This window comes from Diuraphis noxia, unplaced genomic scaffold (genome assembly GCF_037042655.1).
Source record: "Diuraphis noxia isolate RWA-SAM2 unplaced genomic scaffold, SU_Dnox_SAM2 contig0001, whole genome shotgun sequence".
Lineage (NCBI taxonomy): Eukaryota > Metazoa > Arthropoda > Insecta > Hemiptera > Aphididae > Diuraphis > Diuraphis noxia.
The window spans coordinates 15451300-15475563 of record NW_028301711.1 but is presented as its reverse complement, the minus strand read 5'-3'; the positions used below and the strand labels follow the sequence as shown (position 1 = coordinate 15475563).

Sequence of the window (24264 nt, the reverse complement as noted above, 5' to 3'; positions counted from 1 at the left end):
ACTGTTTTACGCGGTATCCCGATACGGCCCACCACTCGGGCTGTATAAAAAGGAGAACATTTATTGTGCAAAATCGTTTTTATTTTTACGATATCGCAAATACAAAACAAAAATGTTAATGTTTAAAAATCATTATTTAAAACTTGAATAACTTTTTTTTATATTTGCGATATCAAAAAGAAAAATCGATGTTGCACTTTGCACAGTAAATGTTCTCATTTTAATAGGGAGAAAATGTTGTTTCTTAGTTTTGACTGCAGCCCGAGTGATTCTATCACGTGTAAAATAGTTTATGTTATGTTGTACGTTTGTAAGACGGAGACAACACAGTGGGCCCGTAGCAGTCCGTAGCAGTCGGAGTAAAACTCGCTCAATTTTGGTGTGAGAATAAAAACACCAATTACAAAATTAAAAGGTGGCAATATTTTAGAAGGAAAGACGTTGAGTTTTTTTTTTAATTTTTAAATGTTGAAAAATTAATGGTCATTTAAAAATGTTAAAACGTACGATATTTCTAAAAAATATAATAATAATGAGAGATATGTTACGAATCATGAAGAAACGCAACGTCTTTGGCTCAGAAATATTATCACAATTCAATATTGTAATAAGTATTTAAACTGCGAGTCCTACTCAAACTGCGTAAAGGCGTTTAGTCTATATCGTACCTGTGTAAGACAGAGACAACGCATGCGGGTGTGTCTCGTTATCTTAAGAGAACGCTCAAGATCATTTGTTGTCTCCGTCTTACAAGTACATAACATGGCAAATTCACACTCGGTCAATTTACGTTTATCTCCGTTAATTTAAAAATTACAGTAAATCGACCTATTATGAAATTTGATGGTAAGAACATTATCTGTGTTTGTATGTGGTTTCTTACGATGTTTCAATTTTGTAATAAGTTATGTGTATATAAAAAAGCGTAAATTAAAAATGCTCATAACTCACTTAAAAACTTAGTTATTGTAAAAAACCTACGTACCAACACATATGCAGTAATGTTTATACAATCAAGTTTCATAATAGATCGTTTCAATCTAATTTTTAAACTAACAGAGATAAACATAAATTTGTCGAGTGTAAATTTGCTATAATATGTTATACCTACGCACTTTGTAAGATGGAGACGGCATATAGTAGGTAATTATCGATTAAGTATAGTACCTACACAGTAAAAAAATAATATGAAACATTATTGTATAATATGTATATTTTAATTTTAGATTCTGAGCGGAGCGATGAATGTATTGATTTTACCATGATGTGTGTGTGTTTTTTTTTTTAGTGTCTGTCATCACGTTTTGGGGCAGTAAAAATGCTTCGATTTTGACTTCAGTACCTCGTTCGATCAGAAAGTGAATCTAGTTGGTATTTTGGGGGGTCAAATGTAAAAAATTCTTAATACTTTTCTGTATAATCGAGAAAAACAAACTAAAAATTAAGGGAAAAACGGGAAATTGTACGCACACTCAATTTTCGACAAAATCGATTTTTGTTTTTGATGTAACATTAAAACGAATGACCATAGATACATGCAATTTTCACCGAATGTTTATATAAGTATATTCTATCCACCATGAAATTTTCAAAAAATTTCGACTTAAGTTGAACTATTCATAGGCATTTGAAATTTTCGATCATTATTAGTTTTTTTTAAATTAATATCGATAAAATTTTATTTGTTAGGCAGAAAAGCTTGAAAATTTAATACAAAGGCTCCTAACATATTTTTACAATATCAGTTGCAAAATAAAAGGAATACATATTCACAATTTTTATTTATAAGCATTTAAAGTTCAAATTTTGACAACACATTATGTAAAAATCACGAAAATTAACAAATTATTTTAAACTAGAAATTCATAAAAAGTTTTCCTTTTATATCTAAGATTTCAAAATTTAATACAAGGCTCATAATATATTTTTACAATAGCAATTGAAAAATAAAAGAAATATATAGTCACAATTTTTATTTATAAGCATTTAAAGTTCAAATTTTGACTAAATACGTAAAAATTACGGCAATGTTCAAATTATCTTAGATAGAAATTCATAAAAGTTTTTCTTTTTAATTCTAAAATTTGAAAATTTAATACAAGGCTCCTAACATATTTTTACAATAGCAGTTGCAAAATAAAAGGAATACATAGTCACAATTTTTATTTATAAACATTTAAAGTTCAAATTTTGACAACATATTATGTAAATATCATGAAAATTCGTAAATTATTTTATGTTAGAAATTCATAAAGATTTTTCTTTTATATCTAAGATTTCAAAATTTAATACAAGGTTCTCAACATATTTTTACAATAGCAGTTGCAAAATAAAAGGAATACATAGTCACAATTTTTTTTAAAAGCATTCAAAGTTTGAGTTTTGACAACATATTATGTAAAAATCACGAAAATTCACAAATTATTTTAAGCTAGAAATTCATAATAGTTTTTCTTTTTAATTCTAAGATTTGGAAATTTAATACAAGGCTCCTAACATATTTTTACAATAGCAGTTGCAAAATAAAAGAATTAGATAGTCAGAAATTTTTTTTTAAGCATTCAAAGTTTGAGTGTTGATAACATATTATGTAAAAAACACGAAAATTCACAAATTATTTTAAGCTAGAAATTCATAAAAAATTTTCTTTTTAAATCTAAGATTTGAAATTTTAATACAAGATTCCTTACAAGTTTGTCAATCTTTATCAAAAATAAAAAGTCCACCGGAAATTTAAATTAAATTTTTATGAGCATTTGAAATTTTAATTTTTACAACATTGGATTTTCACTGGATTTCACATTTAGCGATTTTCTTATTTTTGTATAACTCTAAAAGTCTAAAACAAATGACCCCAAATACTTGACATTTTTACTGAATGTTTATATAGGTATTTTCTATATTTGATAAAATTTTCAAAATATTTAGATTTATTTTGAGCTGTTTACTGACATTTTAGTTTTTCAACTTTTTTAGTTTTTTTTTCTATAAATATCGATAAAAATTTATTTGTTCGGTAGAAAAGCTTGAAAATTTAATACAAGGCTTCTAACACATTTTAACTATAGAAGTTGAAAAATAAAATAAATTCATAGTCACAATTTTTTTTTACAAGCATTCAAAGTTTGAATTTTGACAACATATGTAAAAATCACGAAAATCAAGAAAATTCGCAAATTATTTCAAACTAGAAATTCATAAAAAATGTTCTTTTTAAATCTAAGATTTGAAAATTTTTAATAATCAATAATATATCCTAGACAGATAAATAGTCTTCGCTCAGAATCGTTTTTCGTATACAATGATATAATAACATTAGATTCAAATTTAATTCCATCCATTACAGTAACCCACTTGTAACCTACTGTACAGCAGAGCGACATCCACGACTTACCCGCCTTTTTTTTTTTTACTTTACCTGATAAAAATCAAAATTAACTAAAAGTAATTATCATTAAAGTATTTTGTTGAACCTCTGATACACCAAATTTGGCCCCTTACAACTATAATATAATGCTATAATGTTCATTATATGTAGGTACACCTAATACACGTCATATTAATAAGAATCAATACGAAATAATTATAAAAATAGACATAAAAAAAAGATACAAGCGAGCTAAAATAAAGGACAACCGTGTATAAGACACATGACTCACAATCACCCGGTCATCCTACCCTAGAGCTGCATGGAGAGGACGTGGCGTGAATATCGTCAATAAAATTTGCCCATCTCCCTGGAAACAGTGACGCGCATGTCACGTTTATATATATTATTATTTTTATAGTTCGCACTGCAAATAATGCCGCCGGGCTGTACGCCGCTCCTTTGACCACCACCACCAAGCCTGGGCCACTATCCTGGGGTTACCATAGTTACCGGGAAAAAAATCACCCCCCGGCCGGATTTGCCCGGATTCTGTAGGACCACACGCATCAATATGGATATACTACGTCGTATTTCCAGGGCGCCTGCTCAGAAGCACGACGTCGACGACGACAGCGCCACCACCATCGACGCCACCACCACCGACGCCACCACCACCGCCAACATCTATATAAGCCACTAGCAGAGACTTCTGTGAAGCATTTCGCCCTCTCATCCCGTTTTGGTCAGTCAGTTCCTGCCAAGCCGTAGTATTCGCAAGCCACCGCTGCCGCCCGAGATCCACAACTTTCAAGTGATCCAAATATTGTGAAGACTTTGCGACAGACAACGAACAATCTCACAAAACCTAATGTCGTCTCAGGGTAAGTTGTCTCTTCATTATATTATTGTTATTATCGTACTCGTTTAACTTGAAAAATCGCGATAATTATAAGTGTATGATATATAACATTAAATGTTTACGTCGAGCGACAATGTTATTCCTGCTCGTCGATATCGAATAAATATTTTATTTATTATGATAAAACGGCAGATGAGCTCGATATTACGATAGTTATATTCATGTTGAAACGAAAATAATAAATATATATTTACTGTACAATGTGGGATGAAATGGATTTAAACGAATCTCCAAGTTATTGATTTTTTGCCGCCGCGAATCCGGAGGGTGCGTTGTTTGCGTCGGGTGTGGAGGGTGCGTCGTTTGCGTCGGGTGTGGAGGGTGCGCACGAGGTCTATTCTAACTGCGCTGTTCCGCCGCAGCGCGCAGCGTCCGATGCGGCGAAATACAAGTTTTCTCGTTTTTCGCCGCATCCACCGGATTCAAGTGGTAAAATTCAAGTTATGAAAACGAACAGAATTACAAAGAAAGATATCAATATTTAAATTATTTGAATTTTGCACGGTTCTGATCATAGGAGATTTTTACCTTATACGCATAATTTAAACACGACGTGTTAACACAAAATCTCAGTGGCGCGGTAATATACGAGTAGGTTAGGTATATTTTTTCGATGTAGATACCGCGGACAGCGGTAACTCATCGTTTTTACGTTAAACATTATGTTTTCGTCATTATTACGAAAATATAATAATATAGTATAAATACGAAAAATATATAATAATTGTATAAAATATACAATCCACACCATCATACCACCTAACCTCTTCCCAATCGATAATACTCAAAAAAAAATCGAAAGACAATCTTTCTAACCGTATAGGTAGGTACGCAAGGGCCGACTGGCCCGGTCTGATGGTCAGCGTTCGACTAGCCTAACCTACCACCAGGCGACAAAATGTCGATATTTGTTATTAAAAATTATACGTAGGAAGGTTAGTTTAGTGCTAATATGTGATCCATTTACGGAAAAATAGTAACTACTTCTTGTATAATATTATAAATTGTTATATTATAATGCTATAATCTCATTGTCATTGGTATATAAGTATGTTGTCGGCTTGTCACCACCACATCATCGATGGTAGGTGTATTACAAATAGGTATTTGAAATAGAAATATATGAGATAGTGTTCATACCAATTATAGAGTAGTGCAGCGCGTACTGCGTTTCAAACTGTATAGTTTTAACTAGTTAACAAGGACACTCGCGTTGAAACTAATTTTAACTTACCTACTTGTTTTATACAGTAGAACTATAGTTATGTTTTGTGTCAGAAATATGATCAAAACTAAAACTATCTAGCAAAATATGATTTTCAAAATGTTCTCAAAAATTAATTTTACTCATATTTAATATCAGAAATATATTCTTTATCAAAAATTTTGATTTTGATACGTTAACATATTCAGATAAATTATCTGGTAAATAAATTACATTAAAAAAAGTTTTCATTTGAAAAGTAGATTTTTAAATTGCCATATACAACTCCTTAGGTACTACAAAAAATTAAAAATCTAAAAAAGTTAGTATGCATAGTGATCATTTATCAAATTAAATTTATGATATGTTAATTGTAAACTTCTTACTTATCGATCTTGTGTTTTATTAACCTAACTAAACTTGAGTTTATGTTTTTCGTTAACTTGCCTTCCTTTACTTAAAATATTAAAAATGTATAATTATAATAAAAAGTAAAACAAACTAGGTAGCTCATTGTTATTCATCACTATGTTTGGGTTTTGTAGAATAACTAGATTGAAAACATTTATCAATTTTATTAAATGATTTTGTTACTTCCTTATATTTTCAGTTAGATAAAAACATATTATTTTTCAAAAAGTACCATTATGAATATATTTTAAAGTAAATAACAATTAATAAATAAAAAAAAACAAGACAAATAAAATATTAAAGAGTTTGAAAGGAACCTTTCCAAATATTAATAAGTAAACAAAATCAACATTAAAAACAATAAATTATGTTCAAACACCTAAATAATAAAAAAAAAACTACTAGCCCACCTAGAAAATGGAAAATATAACACTAAGTAGCAAGTAATTTATTATAAATTTAATGCTAAGATAAAAATTAATATTAAATACCTAGTCATTAATATTGAAACAAATAAAAAAAAAAAAATCATAGTTGTATCTATATTAAGTATTTAATATGAATATAACCATGATTATACTATTATAATTATATTTATATTATATTTATATTTCCTATTCTATTATATTCCATGTTACCTAACATTTAATACTTCACTATTAAAATAATGTAGTAAAAAAAAAATTAAAAATGCTTAGGTATTAAAGCATATTTAATGATATTAATTGATTATTTTTGCATAACCTAGCATATTTTAGGTATTTTAAGAAAATATAAATCCAGTCTTTAATGATAAGTATATAGTTTCAGAAATATACTCATGTCAGCAAATACTCAAAAATCATATTTTTAAACAAGTTATTACATTCCAAATTAATTCAATAAAAACAATATTCTAAAAAATAAACTACTTGACTTAGATAAATCTTTTTACCATCAAATTTGTTCTTATAATCAGATTCACAAATAGGCTATTTTTAATTTATCCAAAATTTTGTTTATTTTCAGTACATTAAAAAAGTGTTTTATACGTTTAGACCTAGGGTCACTTAATGAACAAAATAATAAATAAATAAAAAACTTTAATTTGAACAAAAGTCAGTTCTATCTATTACACCTTGTATATATAAATTATGTAGAATAGTCTATCGTACATTCGCACATATATTTTGTTAAATTGTAAAAACAGAATAAATTTATATTTTTATTATTTTCTATACTGTCTTTACTCTTTAGATCATATTACAGTGCACATTTTAATTATTTTTAGTGCTATAACATCTGAGCCCTGTTAATTAGGTAACTCTAATATTAATTAGTTTTTATATATTGTTAATATAAAACTAATATATCAATATATGCTACTATTTAATAGTAAGTAAACATAATATATAATATAATTAGTAGGTTACAAGATAAAATCTGTACACATTATCTTATTTCTAGCAGAGGCATTAATTATGTTGATACTCTTCTGTCCAACATTAACATAACCTACTTGACAATATAAGTTAGATAAATCATTAAATAGAAATATAATATACATAATTTTAGTAAAGAACCTATTGTACGAGTATGTAACTTAAAAGATTAAAAGTTCTAAAACTTTGTTATTTATTGTTATTCTATCATATACCTATTGTGAATTACACAGTTTTACTGTATGACTTAAGGTACCCACCTTATTTTGTTTTGTCTTTCATAAATCTAACTCATTTTGACATAGTTGTAACAAATTATAACCCAATTAAAACCTAATAAATTAAAAAGAACTCAAATTTACTTTTATATTATAATTAAATTATTAAAATTAATTGAAATAGGTAACTATTGAAAATTAAAAAGGTATCTGATACCTATTCGCAGTCGTTGTGTAAAAGCCTTATCTTCAGGAACATGTGATTTATAAATTTAATGCTTCAGATAACTTATGTTGTATAGGTATAGTTATATTTCTTTGTTTAGTAACTTAAATCATAATTACCAGTCACTTTAAGACATAATATACTACATAAATTAGTAAGTTTTAAAATAAAATATGTACACATTATATCTAAAAAATGTCTATCCCGGCATGAATTACCTATACTTATCTGATAATAATATGAGCACTATAACGAGTTAGAGTTAGAAGAATCGTTGAATACAAAAAATGTAATATTCATCATTTTATCACTGAAATGGTAATTGGAATAAGAGATTAATGCTGAGGCACATGAACGATTAATTAATTGAATCGTTCAATAAAATCTAATGGACTTATCAAGGGCAACTGTATTGAGTCTAAGAGACATGATAAGCTCAATATTTATTCATTAAACATTTTTGATCCAACCATCTTAAAAGTTTTAAAATATAAACTTATAGGTAGGTACTTACCTTGTTTGTTATATCGCTTTGTTCCATCGTACATTTGATTATTTTTGACGCAGTTGAAAAAAAAATATATTATTCGATTTGAAGAGTATAGGTTAATATAATTGTATCCTATTCAGTTAACTGTAGAAAAACCTAAAAAGCTACGATTATTCATTAAATTAACAATTTATAAACTCATAACAACGAATAACGAATAACGATTCGACTTCATTAATTACTACGAGAGCTTATCAAAAACATTTAGTGGTCATGAATGCGGGTACCTAGGTAACATAGAGGTATTATAGTAGGTAATAAAGACATTATCAACGATTTTTTTTTTTTTTAAATTTGTGTTGGCAATTCGATCGCATGAAAAATAAAGACCTTTTATCTTATATTAAATTTGATTTAAAAAAAAGCTCTAAGACATTGTAGTTTTTTTTTTTTTTTGAAAGGTTAGTCTGTAGGTGGGTACCGTTTAAACGTTTTGCTGTTTTCTTTTCTTTATCTTTTACCTGTGAAATGATATACCTACTTGTTTTCAACAATGACGGAAATAATGCGTTAGAAAAATCTACGTAATTAGTACAATATATTATTTTGATTTTAATTACGAAGTCCACTGGAAATAGTATGTTTAGCATCAAACAGTAAATAATTCGTTTCGATCAAATTTCTGTAATATTATTGTAGATACGCTGTGCCCCAAATGGTTATTTTTATATTGATTTTTGAACGGGAAATTGTACGTTCTTACTCAATATTATAGCCAATCGATTCTTCGCCGTTTTAGATGTGCAAATAAATATTTCAATGTAGGTAGGTACAGATATACCAAATTAAAATCTTAAATGATTGAAGTGAGTAGGCACATAAATAAATTATATTGTTTATATTAGCCATTAGGTATATGTTTATCTACCTGATCAATAATCATTAATTTTTTTGATGAGATAAAAATAAAACATATTATCCTGTAAAATAAGTAAATCACTTAGTGAATAAATATGAAATTTTTTCAAAATACGGTTCCAAAAATCTATATTAATTTACACAAGTCGGTACTTTGGTATACACAAAGGTATAGACGAGATATATTTTATAAATTATAATTTACAAATTTTTAACCATTTAAAATAATTTTCACATTTTCGATTCTTCGGATACGTTAGAATAATTTCGTCAAAAATTGTACATTAGTAACTCCTATCCACTGACCACTTTCAAAAAAATAATCGTATTTATCCCCCTCCGATCCCGAAAAAAATAATTTAAATATTTGAGTTAGTTGCGCCACTGAGAAATAATAGAGATCTTGATTGTTTTCGATGCTGTCCATTATCAATTAATGAATAACAGTTTTTCGGAAAAGCTTATGTTCTGCCAGCGTATTTGAAATATTTTTAGATTTATAAAAGAACGAATAATTCGGAATACAATTTTAATTTGTCAAGTGTCAATGACTGAACCTAAACACTTAACATAATAATTTATTATTAACAATGGAAGTTATTCGAATTCTACGGTTAATTAATGTTATGAATAACAACAAAAAACATAATTTGGTTGATGAGAAATCGTTAATAATTAACATGACGTGAATTTTCGATTTTGTCTAAATTAAAAATAAGACGCTCAATATTTGTGTTATCACGTTTAATTTTATGCTTCAAAGAATTTTGCTCGAAGTTAAAGTACAATAAAAATTATAAAAAAAGTTTGATTCTTCGTAAGGAAGGCCCTTTTACATTTTCATATCGCAGTTTTTGAATAAGGTAAAATTTTCGAAAATTTAACACATCCGTTATAGTATTACTTTAACTAGGTATAGTTTTTTTTTTTTTAATCTCTAACCACGTTTTATGTTATAGGAAATACAAAAATAATCTTGGAAATATTAATTAATATATCTTTCGATCTATCGATATGTAAATATTATAATATCTTTCTCGATTGTTTTCGGCGCACTTCCAGTAAAATATAACGATTAATAATGATTAGTGTTTTTAGTATAAAATGACGTCTCATCAAAATATTATGTAGGTACCCGAAAACTATCCTTTGCACTTTTAAAGAGAATATAATGGGTTACTGAGTGATTTTATTGTAAAAACACATATTATGAACAAAATCGAAAAGGAGATTCATGTCTGGTTCCATAACAAGTCCGATTTTCGATTTTTTTTAAATTTGAAGTCTTAAAAATAAATTTCGAAAAAGGTAATAAAAAAAAAAAACGGGCATGATCTATAAACATGAAATATTAAACGAAGTCTTACAGAAATCAAAAATAGGACTTTTTATGGAACCAGACACGAATCTCCTCTACGATTTCGTTCGTTAATTTTGTTCACAATAACATCACTCTGTAACTCATATTCCCTGAAAGCGCGTTGGTTGTGTTTTATTAGTTGAACATGGAAAATAGTTCGCCCTGCCGCGACGACGGCTTGATGGCTGATAAAAAGCTATCTCATGAACGTTGTATACTATTGCGTCTGTGAACACTGAACGTTTCCGTGAGACGTTATCTTAATTCTAAAACTTGTGTTAGCAGCTAGGACATTGGCAAAGGTGATGCACCAGTTCATGGTGAAGTCATCGACCGGTGTATTTCGAGTCAGGTTTGTGGTTCCGGTATTCGATTGGCCCACGATCTTGGAAAACGACGGTAACCAGTACGACACGGTGTCGGCGATGATCGACGACAACGCAGCGCGTACCCGATTCGGTGCCGGTGTACTCGTGATGGAACTGGCGGGTCCGCGGACCACCGATCGCTTGCTATGCGTGAACGCAACCACTTCGATGATGTTCGTCGACGTGCTGTTCCGGTTGCTGAGCGGTCTCGCGGACGACAGCGATAACGTAATCGCCCGGATGTTGGTTGACCCGATGGATTTCGAAATGGCGTCGACGATCAACGGACGCGGCGGCATTGTGGAGACGTTAAGCGGTCTCCGGAGCAGCATGTCCGTTGACATAGAAGACGAGTTAGAGCAATTCCACGATTACCCGATGGCTGATGAAATGGCCATCCGCATCATTGGCCGACCGTCCTCTGTAGTACAGTGCGTCTGCCTAATCAATGAGATGCTTGGAGAAACGATAACCCTGACGGCCAGTCATCTCGTCGAAGAACAACTACGATCGGCACGTATTAGCGCAAGCGATTGGGAGGGACTTGGTTTTCAATCCACCGGCCTCGCCCGAAGTGCGTTATTTGAAAATCTCTTGAATCAAAATTCACCGTCAAGTCCTATTGAAACTGCCCATCGGCCAGTATCCGATCCTAGGCCCTATAGGCCCACCACTCCCAATTGGGGCTTTATGGAATATGACATGAACGAATATTCACCAGAAAGTCCCACCGAGACTACCGCTGGTTTTCGAATATTTGACGCTAGATTTTCTAATACTTTGTCCGGGAATTCACGCCTCTCCGAAAATCAAAATCGACCACTCCGTAGTCTTGTCAATAGACCTATAACATCCATCCGCCGAGAATGGCTACCAGCAAACGGATATCTAGGACCACAAAATGTCACCACCACTGCCACCACTACCACCACTACCACCACTACCGCCACTACCGCCACTACCGCCACTGACACCACTGACACTACTGGCACCACGAAGAAAGCCACTTCCGTCCAGAGTGATACGGATCGTCCCATAAATAGAAATCAACCACTACGTCCTGTCACCATTAGGCCCCCCTCTGCTGTCCGATTTTTTCCGAATTCCCAGAACAGGTCACGTGTGAACAGGAATCCACCATCACGTGTACGTTTCTCTGGGATCACCACCGCCCGTTCCGCTCCAGGCGCTCCAACAGCCCCCACCACCGATCGTCATACCACTTCCACCTGGAGCGTTTCTGATAGATTAGTAAACTGTAGGAATCCATCGTCACGTGCCACCACTAATTCCACTTCGGCCATCTCCGTTGAAACTGGCAGGTCTTCAGATACTACTATTGGCGAATCTGTCACCACTGACAACAACACTGTAACTAATCAGCATGCCACTTCTCCCCTGAATCCTTTTGATCAGTTTGACATGAGTTATCAAACGTCAACATGACATTTCTGAGTGCCTGCTCATTAACACAACCTTAAACGTTATTGAATTTACTCATCATATTAATTTTATTGTGTATATTGTAAATACTATTTTATAAAATTAAACTTTCTTGAGTGGCAACTAGCAACTAGCATTTTTAGACTTAAATGGCGTGATTTTGAAAATTAAATTAGGTAGTTAAATTAGGTTAGTAATTCAAGATTAAATAAATATTAATAGTTTGTTATCATTATCTTAACTAATTACTTAGTACTTATGTTAGTATTTAAACTTAGGTGTACATAGTATAAAAAGATAAATAATAGTACCTGGTACTGATGTATAGGTCATATCTAGGATATATATATTACCATAAGGATATGATACACTTAAATTGTATTTAAAAAAATATGAAAACTAATAAATTCAAATAAGTAATTTGAGCCATATTCGGGGTTATATTATGAGTCACATTATGTGTTTGATCTTTGGAGCACTCCGTAGATTCATCAATGGTACGCTACACATCCTACTCGTTTTTGGCTCCCAGTTATCCGTTAAACGTTTCCCTAGATCCCGCACTAAATTCTCTCAACTGACCTTATCCTAATCTTCTCATTCCTTCCCTCCGATGTCTCACAAGAATCTCCTACTCGACCCATAACCGATCGTCCCATCATCAACTTCACTTTGCCTACGAAAATCGTATGCGAAGATGGTCCTTTCGGCAGACTCATCATGTGGCCCTACGACGGCGCTGATGCGGCGGCTGACTACTCAAACTTCTGCAGTTCAAGGTCCATGAATTGTTGGCTCTGCTCCGCTGGACAGCATTGATATGTGGGGGTAAGGTAAATGGGATATCGAAGATGTGGGTGTCATACGCCCACGGAGCAATCAGCGTGATCCAAGGTCCAAACCAGACGCTGGAGGTACAATGTTTCTTATTAAGGCGACGTTGTATCTTATGCAATAATGAAATATGATACATTGTATCGTGTACAAGCCACATTGTGCGAAGGGTGCGTTATAATAATATAATTGTCTTGCTACTATAGATGTATAATATAGTAGTATGGTTTTATGATTTTGTGGTTTTATATTTGCATGCAGTGCTCGAATTGGAAAATATTAAGTTATGGAGCTCATCCAAAAATTTAAATACTGTGTTCGAAGTGCTAAATTATTTTACACAGATTCTTGGGAATTTGCTCCATTCCCCGCTATGCCTATATTTTGAACACTTTATTACAGATTTATACATACAAATCTAAACATATGATTTATTAAATTGCATTAGAAAGTAAGGACATTTATGCATTTAAAAATATGTACGTATGCATCAAAATATTAACAACTATGTGGTTAATATTTCCTAAAAAAAAATACATTCTTATAATATACTAAATATTGCAAGAACATTAAATTACATTTTTATATATCTTTAAGATAATGTAATTAAATATGCGCAAAAATAAAATAACATGCTAAAATTAAGTAAAAATTTTTTAATTATTTTATTTACTTCAATTTTCCATGAATTTATATGCATACCTACAGATTTCAAAAATATCGTGTCAACATATCTTTAAAATTTTTGTTTTGCAATTAAATTTCCTCTGAAGAAAGTTTAAAGACATTTTAAGGTTTTTTATTAACAGTAATTAAAATTTTTTTTCTAATGACTATAAATAGCTCAAAACTGTTAGAATGTTTTATTATTATAGTGTCTATGGTTATATTTTTAGAGTTAAACAAAAAATTATCGTTTTTCCTTAATTACTCGTGTTATTATGGGGTTCACGTCATTTTCGAAAACTACTATTTTTTTTCAATTTTTACCTTTTAAAGACACTAACTAGATTCACTTTCTGATCAAAAAAGTTACTTATATTGAAAATCAAAAAATAATTTCGACTAATTATCGTGTACGTACCCAGTCGAAACACATAATCAAAATTATCGTCCTCTCCATATCACCAATTCGAACACTCGTTTGATATATTTGCATGTTGTTGTATATTTAAATAAAACGTTTGACGTAGTAAGAGTGTTTTTTGTAAATTTTTATTACAATTTATTAATATTTGATTTAATTTGATTTAGCATACCATACGTTCTACTAAGAATATTACGGTGAACGGATAAGCGCTCGTTGCAGTTCAACGGAACCTACATAATATACTTCATCTCAATATATATTTAGGCAAGTTTGGAACAATTTATATTATGTATTTTTGCATTGTAGTTTTAGACACAATTTAGACGTAGAATATTATTAGTATCAATATAATAATAGTAATTAATAATAATAATATTATATTATAATTAACCTATGTTGTATCTGCCTCAGTGCCTCCTGATATTCGATTGCTATTTTTAAATGTATATAATATAAACTTATTTGCTTCATTTCTCGGTCATGTATGTAAAATTGCATACACCATTGACAACATGATCAAAATTTCAGGCCCAAATATTTCAGGCATTAGTGTTTTTGTTGTCCAAAAAAAAAAAATTCCGAATAGTAGAGGAGCTCCATCTCCCTGCAAAAGTTCGATCACTGGTTGTATGTAGTCGGATACACTAGATTTCATATATAGAGTTTTCACAGCTCCAAAAACCGAACATACTCGTTCAATTAAATGTTGTCTGCTATTTAGAGGATTAAAATTGAAGAAAGTGTGTAATTTTATTTATTGTTGTTCATTCAGGTACCTGTTATACATTTTTAAACGCTCATCTACTACCTAGCGATATTGAGATCGACCGACGCTGATCAGTGGAAAGCTGTAAAAAGTCCAATACATAACTCAAGAAACAAAACAAGCAAGTTTTGAGCTTATTGAATTATATTTTACAGAGTAAGTTTTAGACACAAATATGACCTAGATTGTTAGTTATGTACATTTTGATCAATAACGGACATTTGGTTGAATTTTTTGCTGAGCTAGAATATAATCCAAAATCCCCGAATCACCCCCCCCCCCCCCCACACACACACACACATGCATACACCATTTAGTATAGATATATAATAAAAATATGAGTGTAAGTATCTATAACGAATTACATTAAATAAGTAATAATATTAATTATTGTATTCTTATTCTCATTTTAAAACAAAACACTTAAAGGCTCTGAACGTCGAACTTAGCAATTAAACACCTATATCTATAAACACAATAATGTAGAAAATAAAACTCACGCGATTTCCGTTATTCGAAATGTGAATTTTCCGTTTTTATTATCATTATAATATTAATTATTATCTGACCATTGCAACTCGCAACCATATGTCTTAGAGTTTAAACGATTTCCAGCGCAATTTGTTGCCTAAATATTTTATAATTTTCAAATAATGGTATAACAGGTTGTTAGATATTTATCAAAACAAATAACAGTAATAATAACATGTCGAATATAGTTTAAATTTTGAGGAGCTATCGACGTTTTTCCCCTTCCTACGTCCAATTGCCGTTTTTAATGTTTGAAATAATATGCATTTATATATGTTTATATATATTTATATATTATGCTTTTACCTATTTCTGGGAGTCGTGTTTGAAAAATAGAATTAAAATAAATAAAAAGTTTATTACTTGAGGGGTATTTTAAAAACACATCCCCAACAATAATATACAAGAGCATATTTTTAGACCATACTTGTTATAAAAGTGATAGGTACTATTAGTGTATTAATGTATAAGTCGATAAATTAAATTTCAAACTTTGTAAATTATATAAAATATAATAATGCTATAAAAGTTTAGTTAGTTGAACTATTACCGATACGTTGTTTAGGTATAAGTAGGTAACATTTTAAAATAAAATTTATTTTTTACATTCAATTTAGGCAAAATCGTCTTTATTAATAGTTCTGACTACCTACAATAATTTAACATATTTCGATCATAATTTAAAATAAAATCATTATCTTTATTTTTGGTCTTATTAAATCGTCTACTTCATCACAGCCCCGACACGATAGTAACGCCCAGAGATAATATAATACGATGACGTATACTTAATAATAATAATAACAACATGTGCGCGACCGCGTATTATAATATTTTATCAACGCCCATTTAAAATTTGCGTGCGAATCATCGCCGAGGCCAAACCTGCATGTCATGATTCACGCTCGTTGGTCAGCGGTGTAACCCGGTCGGAATGTTGCTGGTCACACACATTTGTGGACGACAGTAGAAACAAAAAAAAAAAAAAATACGAACGTGAAACGGTCACGTATAAAACAGACGGCCAAGATTTTATTTTTATTTTTATTTATTTCACGCGATTTCTTCATTCTATTAAACAAGAACTTTTATTTTCAATAATTTTACGTAATAGGTGCAATATAATCTAATATTGTATTCGAATTACGTCTGCAGTATAAATTTTTTTTTGGACATTGTATTCAATATATTTATCTAAGCGATGAGTAAGTCCTGTTAAACTAATATTTTTATTATTGCAAAGTTGTGTTTTTGAGAATTTCGATATTGAAAATGAAATAACTTATTTACAACCGGATTTTTATTATAGCATCTAAAGTTTTAAATTATTTTTACAATATTTGTTAATATAACGATCAATCATTTTGAAATATATGAAACTCTCAATTTTTATGACCAACGTTTAATAGTATGGTAAAAGTGTTTAAGGTTTATATAGTATATAAGATCACAGTATTTGGAAAGTTCACTTTAAAAATGTACTCGTTTACGATCACGTTTATTAAATTTTCAGAAAAACACACCTTCACTAAATTATTTATTTAAAAATGAATTACTATTTACATTCCGCGTACCATTATAGTGTATAAAAAACTGAAGAATAACACAATTAAAAAGTATATTATGACAATATTTTAGTTTTCGATTTTCAAGTAGGTATAAAAGTGGAATTCATTAAGTGGACTAAATTTATTTTATTTTATTTTAAAACGTTCGAGTTCTCTAAAAGTATGGATTTTGTTAACGTCCACACTCAGCTATTCTGTGTATCCCGGGTAGTCGGGGACAATTCGTATAAAAATTATCGATCTTTTTAATCTCAGAATCGTAATTACATTTGATTTGTAGGTATTTTATGAAGAATATTAGTAACATTCTCATAGGCTTTATCCTTTTCAAAATAAAAGGGATATATTTTAACGAAAAATTTGTTTATAGTTATAAAAAAAAATGAATGACCACAAGTGGTTTACAATGATAGTGCTAATTATAATCATCATTATAATATTTAAAGGCAATGTTTTCAGATGAAAAAAATACTAGGAAATAAAAATATATTTTGCAATTTATTGAAATAAAATTCACACACACACACACACACAGATTAAAAAATATATCTTTTTCGTCGTTATATAATATACAAATCAAAACATCTGTAGTTACGAGTAAATAAAAAACAATAATTATAATTTGGATATAATTTAAAGTCCTTTTACACATATAAATAGTGTGTCGTGTGTGACGTGCCTATAATATACTATATAATCTTTATTATCATGTTATACTCAAACGGGTCGGAAGTAGGTCTCGGTGTTCCGGTTTGCCGAACTTGTGCCCTCCAGACTTTGCGCAAAAGTCGTCTGCTTCCTCATCGCTGCGGGATTCCACACGATTACGCTGGGGCGGATGTACTCGTCCTGTCCAGTGGCCCTCCCCTGTTGCAACAAAATATTGTCCAAATTGTTTCTCAATTTCCGTTGCGCTTCGTTGTCCAAATGGTCGATTTTCGGCTGCACGTTGCCGTTGATGGACGACCGCGGTGACGACACGGATTTACCGTTGTCCAATGACATATTTCCGTCGTATTTGGTTTCGTCTGTAACAATAATAATAATATGCAATATTTATAAATAATTATAGTGTTCTGAATTTAAAATATTTCAATGACTAGAAAATATTTACTTTCCCTTAAACGTGTGTATTAATAATTTACCCAGTATATTAATACTTTGAGTTTGACTGGTATACATTATATACCTTTTTATAAATAATATGGTATACTCAATGGCCAGTCGTATAAAACATATATAACTTCAAGTTGTACATTTTACACTAAATTATCATTTTACAAATAAAATCAAAGTATAATTAAAAATATTAAACTAAATTTTATTTTATTATATAAAATTGATGATACCAAAGTGATAAAGTAATATTCATAGCTTCCTTATATTTAAATAATTCTTATTCAATTTTTATTGATTTATTTGTTTTAACACATTTAGTGTTTTTACTAATTTTTTACTGTGGATTGACCTGAGAATAATGTTGCACCTATTGAGACCTGTGTGTTAAAAAAGTGTATATAATATAATATTAAGATTAGGAGCGAGTTTCAGGTGGGGGTGGGATATGTACTTAGTTATAAAATAAATGAGTAGTTCATAACAATTAAAATAAATACATTTAAAATATAAATAAAATTATTTATATTGATATCAAATCGAATCCTATGCATATTATATTAGGTCAATTGCTTATTATTTATTCATCTACAAATAATATATAAGTTTTAAAGTTAAGTATTTAAATGAATTCACCTCTATAAACAAAGCTTGTAGTGAGATTAATGAAAAATTATCTGTTGTACATTAAAATTATATTTCTATTTGTTTCTGAACAAAATGTAGTCATCCACTTGGTAGGCGATTCTGTAAACGAAAAAAAATTGAGTTTTGCATGAAAATATTTACAACTGTTTTTGTGATTTTAACAGATGAAAATATATCTCTAATATAAAAAGAAATCCAAATATCAGGATAAAATCTCGAAAGCTTCTCAGGTCGGTCTGACATACAATCTTTTGTAAAACATTTAGAAACTTCTTATGGGTAAATAAAACATAAGTAGGTATACCTAACAATTTTTCGTAACCTGATTCCGGACTGTAGCTTATATTTTTTTTTACATTCTTCTTGTAATCTGATTTAATAGATATTTCACCGCCAAATTTGAATTAAACGAAATATGCTCACAATTATTGTTTTTATCGATATGACCAAAATATCAATTTTGCACTACCATAACCGATCAGAATATTATTTGAAATATTTAGTGTTCAAAAAACTAAACTCTAAATCATATTTTGTATTTTTTCGGTTTTGTCATGTAATATATTATTATATAAAGTGAAATCTACACTTTTTTAGACAAGTAAATTGAAAAAAGTTGTTAAAAAATATTTGGACACGATAAAAATATACCATCGTAGGTTAAGTTGGACGTGTTTAGAATCACCGTCAGGTTACCTATGAATTTCGATCTGTATATAAAAACACTCGCATCTGAATAAACCGAATTTTTAATAATGAAACTCACTTTCGTCACTTTTGTCACTTTTTAATTCAATATTCATTTTTGGGTCAGCAGTCGCTTCAACACGATTTTTCGGAAATGAAGAAGTGTGTTTTCTTCGTTCTCGGTGTATGCATTGTTTAATATTGTAAATATCGTTGTTCGTAATGATTTTTCGAATTTGAGGATCTTTTAATAGTTCCCGATTCACAATTTTCGAAACGCTTTCCGTGCACTCGGCCAGTTTTCTTTTCAGTTGGTTAGAAAATAATTTCGCATATAAATGTTTTGACGATAGTTGTTCGTGATTTTTGTGGTTAATGTCGTATTTCAAGATATTGCTTAAATGTTCATCGATATATATTTTTGCGTTGCATTTTTTATTGATGCATTTCCACTTGTACGCACTTAAACGTCGAACAAACTTTGTTTTGAAAAATTTTCCATTTTCAAAGATGACTAAATTATTTGTTCGTTCACCAGGTACGATTTTAAAATCCATTATTGAACGATGTATATATATATAATAGCTATAACGATGACACTCGAACAAATTGACGATTTCTGACAGACTGATCAGTTTTAAGCAATAATTGTATATCATATATTATATTTGTCATTCCTTATAGGTCGGATATCATCCAGTAACGTTAATGAATAGCGATAATAACCGCTAACCATACTCATTATTACCCACCATTTCAAAAATAAAACAATATTGTGTCTTCACGGGAACCATAATAATACAGTACAATGTTCAGTCACTGGTTTTGCATAATAATTATAATTGTGGCCAAAATTCGTCAGAAAATGCTTATATCATATTATTTGATTTCGATAAATCTGCTGCTGCTGTAGCGTTTAAAATGGATGGGATGTATTGTATTATCTATCTGCATGCGTTATATTTATTACTCTAAAGATAATATTATAAAAACGTAAACAGCGCAGGACTACTGATGAGATGATGACTAATCATCGATGACGTGTCTAAGATATATTATTTTTTTTGATCTGATTGTCGCCAAAATATTAGATATGTTAAAATAATAACTAAATTAACAGTAAATTTCGTAATGATATGGTCTCATAAAAATAATCTAAACGTTCCTATTTCATTAAATATGCATGCCGTATGGAAATAAATAAAATAATAAATTATGGTAATATTTTTATAGTTAATATTATAAAATAATCACTGCGCAGGTACCCCGGCCTTTCGAATTCTCTTCCACTCTCGTCTTAAAATAAAAGTAATACAAATTGGGGAATCGTATAAGTTGAACATATTAAATTATTTATATTCATGTTTCATTTATATTTTATTCGTAGTTAAATTTTATATATAATCGTATAAGTTTCTACACAAAAATAAAATTACCTGATTACATTATTAGCGGATTTAAATTTTCTAAATACAAGAAAAACGCCTTAAAAAATACAATATAATGCACCGAGGTAAAAACTTTTAAAAATTAACTAAAATTTAATTCACTTATAAAAAAATAAATATTTAACGAGATAATGCATTTAAAAGATACTCAAAAACTTTATTTCGGGTGTATTAGTGTGTAAGCCACTTAATATATTTCAAAAGTGAATTTTTTTCTTTAGGAAGTTATCAAAATAAATGTTATAGGTAATGAAGTATGTTCAAATGCCTCAAATAACTAAAAACGCTCTAAAAATAACAAACGTTCTAAAAATGCAATGAAAAACTATGCAAAAGTTTAAATTCTTGGAAATCATAGTTTTAGAACAATCAAAAAAAATGTAATTTACATTAAAATTTAATTATTTTTATTTGGTAGCCACACGTATGTTTTGAATAATATAAAATTACCTATTATATTTGGCAACCAAATTAAAAATGGTGGGTACTTACGGTAGTGTTGACGGAGGAGTGTTTGTCTTTTAAACTTTTGTGGTCTAGTCGTCTGAGAAGTCTGTTTACGCCGTCGACGGTGTTCAACACAGCCGCTGAAATATAAACGAGAGACGATTCACTTTAACTAAACAAATAACAAAAAAAAAAAATATCAGGCAATAAAACGAATGCGGGCGGGACGATGAATCAAAACTCAATATTAATATTATCTAGTTTGTTACCACGAAGCTTCGAACAATAGGGCTTAAACGATCGACTTTATATAATTAGGTACCCATAATGTAATATATCGAAAAGCGTACAACTTAATTTGGATGTTTATGTAGTGGACTGGTGTAGGCTGTCTGTGTTCGGCGTTATTTCATAATAATAAATATGTTATCAATTATTATTATCAAACTAACATTATTGCTATGGTGCAGTGAAGCAGAATTTAATTAAAAATTATTTATGTACCGGGTGTAACTGTTATAATATAACATAATATAAAGGCCTGAAGGATGAGTTGTTCTAATCAAAATTTTAATTTTTTTTTTTTTTTTACTGAATATTATTAAATTTTTATTCTTAAATACTGAAAATAAAAATAGTTATTAAATCTGATTTAAACTGCTTTTTGAAAATTCAAATTCAATTTTTTATTTATATTGATTAGAACAAAAATTATTTCGTTCGTGAGGTTTTCCAGTTACAGCCTATGTGTGGCTACGGCGTTTTCGCCAAACATTCTCTCCCTCAAAATGAATCTATTCAAATAAAATTCTGATTTTTCGGCCATAAATTAAATCATTGCATCTTTATTTTTATTCTTCCGTCAGAAATACTTAAGAATAATTTAAAAAGTTTTTATTCAAACATATTAGGTATATATACCATTTTTTTTTAGAACAAAACCCGACCTAATCTTGGTCACCCGGTATATACCAACTTTATGCATAATATTATACAATATGTACCTATATACGTATAAATTGTGTAAATATTTTTCATTACACATATACGTAATGTTATATAATTATGTAAAATACTTAAGTGTATTGAGTCATTTGAAATCATCTGTATTTTAAATTACAAACTGAGCGATGAATGTTATATTTTATCGGTTCGATTATGACGTGTGTTGTTTTCTGTTCATTTTTCTATGATCCAAATTTGTTTTATTTCGATGTAACGAATATTTAATATGTGGAAATTATGACACAATGTATACCATCCAAGCTTACTGTTTGTGGTAGATTATAAATAATATTCGTAAGATTAAATGACGTGATGGAAAAAGCTTGATGAAATCATATCACTTACCTATCCAACAAAACATTCTGCGTTTATACATTATGCTTGTTTTTTATATTTATATAATATGAAATCTATTTCCAAAGTCCATAAAATTATAAATGACAACATTATTTTATATTATATTATATTGCATTATATCATACTAAACTTAATATTAAACAATTAAACATAACCTATGATTGATGATTATATTATAATAACAGTAATATTAAAAATGTATTTTACCTAAAATGTAAAAATTCTACTGGTCTATCATAATGTGTACCTGAAGTAAATATTAAAACTGTCTTATAAATTACAAACTGTTTATAGACCAAAAAATAATGAATTAAATCTATCTTAAATGATGTCATCATCATCTATCATGAAGATTAAATTAAATTTGAAATTGATATAAACTATTATTAAGTGTATAATTTATTATATTTACAATTTAATTTTTTGGTATTGAAATTAGATTGTTATTAAAGACTTGTGAGAGTTTAAATGTACCCTTCAGGTTGTTTATTTATTTATTTATTTTTTTGAAGGGGGAGGGTAGAGAGGGGGGTAAAGCTCACTACTAAGTCCGTTTACTGACTGAGGGAAGTTACTAGTATTCATATGCATAATTAGGAGAACTGGGGAGGGGGGGGCATTTCCCTCAGTTATATCCATAGCCCCCCTAGTTTATATTAAAATATCAACCAAGGTTTGTACTGGTGATAAAATTTTAACCTCCTCCCCCTACACAGAAAAATTTCCTCGATTGCGCCTATTCCTGCATCAGTCGTAGGTTAGGTTAGGCTGGGCAACCCGTTAACATATTATTAGACCTCCTCTCTCCACCACCACTAAATGATATTTTTCATTGAAATTCTTATTCTTATATTCTCGTATAAAACGTAATAAATAATTGTAAAACAGACCACACTTATAGTTAATCGCATTCAATAATCTATCTTAATGTTTTTATTTTTTTATGTCATTCGCTTCACTGTATTGTCTACAACATGCTATATGTATTATTATAATATTATAATATATATTACATTTTGACAAAATAATGGTAAAGCAACGAATGAGATAATTTTTTGGTTCCATATATTATGACAATCACATTATAGGATTTAACGCATTATCAGCATTTCTGTTGTCGGCCACAAAGTACATGTAGAAAATAATTATACCATTAGGACCTTAGATTATTTTTATTCTTCAATAGGATTGAATTATGTGCCATATCACAATGTATTTCCGATAATATTGTATTAGTGAGTCATCGCCACGACGTGGGTTCTTCGTGAGCTGAAAGTCCTTAATTCATGTTATTAGTCCGCCACAACGACAACTAGGTACAACATCAGCTCTTTCTTTATTATTGATCCTGACGTCTATATTTTGTAAGTACACAATTTAAAATAATAAAATATTACATTTTTGTTTTTATTTTATGAT

At 29.6% G+C, this 24264-nt stretch overlaps 2 protein-coding genes and 1 long non-coding RNA gene across 5 annotated transcripts in view; 1 reads left to right on the top strand and 2 right to left on the bottom strand.

The window, feature by feature from the left end:
* Window positions 1–8454, bottom strand: part of LOC107169350 (uncharacterized) — a 64986-nt gene extending 56532 nt beyond the window's left edge. The window contains exon 1 of the mRNA XM_089217101.1: window positions 8284–8454. Within this exon, the coding sequence (XP_089073227.1) occupies window positions 8284–8310 (27 nt within the window). The 5' untranslated portion in view covers window positions 8311–8454. The remainder of the gene's footprint in view (window positions 1–8283) is intronic.
* LOC149059920 (uncharacterized) overlaps window positions 1–24264 on the top strand; it is a 31853-nt gene that overhangs the window by 4160 nt on the left and 3429 nt on the right. For 2 of the 3 annotated variants that reach the window (XM_089217099.1, XM_089217098.1), the window contains exons 2-5: window positions 3789–4251; window positions 10823–13352; window positions 14437–14536; window positions 15045–15194. In XM_089217099.1, the coding sequence (XP_089073225.1) occupies window positions 4239–4251; window positions 10823–12351 (1542 nt within the window). In that variant the 5' untranslated portion in view covers window positions 3789–4238 and the 3' untranslated portion in view covers window positions 12352–13352; window positions 14437–14536; window positions 15045–15194. The remainder of the gene's footprint in view (window positions 1–3788; window positions 4252–10822; window positions 13353–14436; window positions 14537–15044; window positions 15195–24264) is intronic. The other variant, XM_089217100.1, reaches the window with a different exon arrangement.
* The window catches only part of LOC149059919 (uncharacterized), an 83573-nt gene continuing 77037 nt past the window's right edge, over window positions 17729–24264 (bottom strand). Inside the window, exons 2-3 of the long non-coding RNA XR_016189674.1 lie at window positions 21529–21623; window positions 17729–18165 (exon numbers count right to left, since the gene is read on the bottom strand). This is a non-coding gene — a long non-coding RNA (uncharacterized LOC149059919). The remainder of the gene's footprint in view (window positions 18166–21528; window positions 21624–24264) is intronic.